The following is a 2,880-nucleotide window of genomic DNA, read 5'->3' as shown; positions in this document are numbered from 1 at the left end:
CACTAGTAGAAACAAGGGCTTTTATCCTGTCCTCGAAAGAGCTTTTGCACCGGATTTGGCACGAACCGGTGCTAAAGGGGTAATTATCACCGGTTCGTGCGGTCTGGACGTCCAGGGGGCATTGTTACGAACCAGTGCAAAAGGTTTTTCTGCTCCCCACGCACCTCCACCACCCCCCCCCTGGATCGCCTTTTTTAACACTGTAAAATAGAAAAGAAAATGATAGAAAATTCAAAAAATAAAATCTTTTGAGATTCCTGTATGTTACACAACCTACTATTAGGGAAACGAATGAAGCCCGGTGACCGGGGGGATACGTGAGCACCCCCTAACTGCTCAACACGTGTCTAACGTCATCCATTAATCCGTTAACACTGTTGGCTGTTGTCGTATCTAGCGGACGCACTCGATGGTCAGCAATGATTAGTCATGTTCCTTCCATGGATGATGCAAAGAGGCAGAGTAGAGAAAAAAAAATGTATTGAATGTGACTACGTCCAATCCACCCGACTTCCTCTCACCTAATCTCCTTCCTGTTCCCAACCTCGCAGCCTCCTCCCCTACTCCTCCTACCTTGACGACGGCAGCCTGTCCGCTCCGTGCTCGTCGGCGGCCTCCCCTGCGCTAGCCGGAAAACCCCTCGAGCTCAGTCGCGCGCAGCCTTCCCGACGCATTCTCGTCGACAGCTGTGGCCCCCGACGCGTTCTCGTCGACAGCTGTGGCCGCGGAAACCTCCTCCCCGTGCTCGGCGGCGCGCCCCCGACGGGGTTGGCGGAGGTAGAAGGCCCCTCCCCGCACTCGATGGCCCGCGGCCTCTCTGATGTGCGCACGTTGGCGGCAGAAGGCACTCGCGCGCGGCGGCGCTCGGCCTCCCCCGATGCGTGCCCAGCGGAAACGACGGTGCCCGCTCCCCCGTCGACAAGCCGGGCTCGTCGTGCTTGCCGCCCCCTGTTCACCAAATCCACTCTCATTAGGGAAAATTAACAAATTTCAATTTCAATTTTTTTTTTCAAAAAAAGTTTGAAGAATGGTAAAATCGCATTAACTTTTGCATACGACGTCGAAAAAAAACGTATAATATATCAAAATCATCGATGGAAAAAGTTACATCCGAACCGGTGCTAAAGGGTCCTCTCGCTCGGGCGCCCGATAGCCGCCACGTGGTGCCCCTTTAGCACCGGTTCGCAACTGAACCGGTGCTAAAGGGGGCGGGCGGGGGGGGGGGCTTTTGCACCGGATGCTTTGCACCGGTTGGGCATCCGGTGCATATGGCCCTTACCAACCGGTGCAAAAGCACCATTTTCCACTAGTGAACAATAACAAATTTACGGTAGAGAAATATATATTTTCCTTAGAGAACAATGCAAATTCATGGAAGTGGGAACTTAAATATGTAGCGTTATGTAGTGCAGAAAATATATTAGTACGCTGTAAATAATAAATTCTTTGATAAACTCCCCATCGTTAAACTCGCATCAACGGTGATACATGCCGACTTGATCCCACTACTTGTCATGGGGATTTACAGATTCAAAAAGAAATGAAAAATATTGAATTATTACAAGCATGCAAGCCCTCTCGATCGCGGCTGCATGAAACGAAAACGAAGATTAATTATCAACAAAACCACTCGCCGCCCGGATCATGCACATACATACGTTCAGTAGTATATTAGCAAGCTGATCAGGCTTTGTAGCCACCAGCAGCGGCGGTGGCAGCACCGGCGGCGGCGGTTGCGGCGCCGGTGGCAACGGTTGCGGCGCCTGTGGCAGCGGCGGCAGCGGGTTTGCCGGCCTTCTGTGCCTGGGTCATGGCGGTGATGGCCTTGGTCAGCGCGGCCTCAAAGACGGCGTACTTGACCTCGGGCGCGGCGGCGACGGTGGCGGCGTAGGCCTGCTTGACCGCGGCCTCGAGGGAGGGGATGAACTTGTAGGTCTCATAGGCGCCGCCCGTGCACTCCTTGAGGGCCTTGTTGAAGGCACTCTCGAAGACGGTGAACTTATCGTTGGTGGGGGCGGCGTTGGCGGCGGTGGCTGCGATCTTGAAGGCAGCATCGATCTTGTCAACGATCTGCAGCTCACCGGTGGGGATCTTAGCAGCAGGGACCTCCTCGGTGGCGGGCTTGACGGCGTGGACCTCGAGGGCGCCGGCGATGACGCGGAGCGCTTCGGTGAGGGCAGTGACGAAGGCGTCGTACTTGGCCTCGGGGGTGGCGCCCTCGGCGGCCTTGTAGGCGACGTCGTAGGCGGTGTCGAGCTTGGGGATGAGGCCGGGTGCCTTGGCGGCGGAGGTTGCGAGGAGGCCCTTGGAGGACTCGGAGAAGGCGGCCTCGAAGATCTTGAACTTGTCCGCCGGAGGGGCGTTGGCAGCGGCGGCCACGGCTGCCTTGAAGCCAGCGTTGACGTCCTCCAGCAGCTTCTGCTCGTCGGTCGTCGCCTTCCCTCCAGCCGCAGCCGGGGTGGCAGCAGGAGTAGCCGGGGTGGCCGCGGCTGCGGGGGTGTAGCCGGCGTCAGCGGCGTAGGAGGCGGCCGGGCCCGCCACGAGGGCCACGGCGAGGAATAGAGCCACCGTGTACTTCTGGACGGCCATTGCTGCTCTTGCGTTTGTTTGTACGAGGGAGGGATAGCGAATGGATTGTGTCGTGTTTGTGTTGTGTTGTGAGGAAGGAGGTGGCTCTCTATATATACATACCTACGGGGAATGCATAGGTTGACGCATGGTGAGAGGCTAGGAGAGCTTTGCGCGCCCAAATTAGCAAGTTCCATTGCATGCCATGCACATGGCCTTTCTGCTACCACTAATCTCCTTGTGTGTTGTGTCGTTTGTTCGACCGACTCTTTCTTCACTATCTCCAATTTTTTGCGTTTCTATAAGCTGTTA

General features: G+C 56.0%; 1 protein-coding gene across 1 annotated transcript; it reads right to left on the bottom strand.

Moving 5' to 3' along the window:
- Positions 1 to 1,683: 1,683 nt before the first annotated feature.
- On the bottom strand, positions 1,684 to 2,589 carry LOC124688403 (major pollen allergen Lol p 5a). The gene has a single exon (XM_047222087.1). It carries the CDS (start codon positions 2,587 to 2,589, stop codon positions 1,684 to 1,686), a length of 906 nt encoding a protein of 301 aa, XP_047078043.1.
- Positions 2,590 to 2,880: the final 291 nt, after the last annotated feature.

This window comes from Lolium rigidum, chromosome 2, assembly GCF_022539505.1.
Source record: "Lolium rigidum isolate FL_2022 chromosome 2, APGP_CSIRO_Lrig_0.1, whole genome shotgun sequence".
NCBI lineage: Eukaryota > Viridiplantae > Streptophyta > Magnoliopsida > Poales > Poaceae > Lolium > Lolium rigidum.
This window is presented reverse-complemented; position numbering and strand designations above follow the sequence as displayed.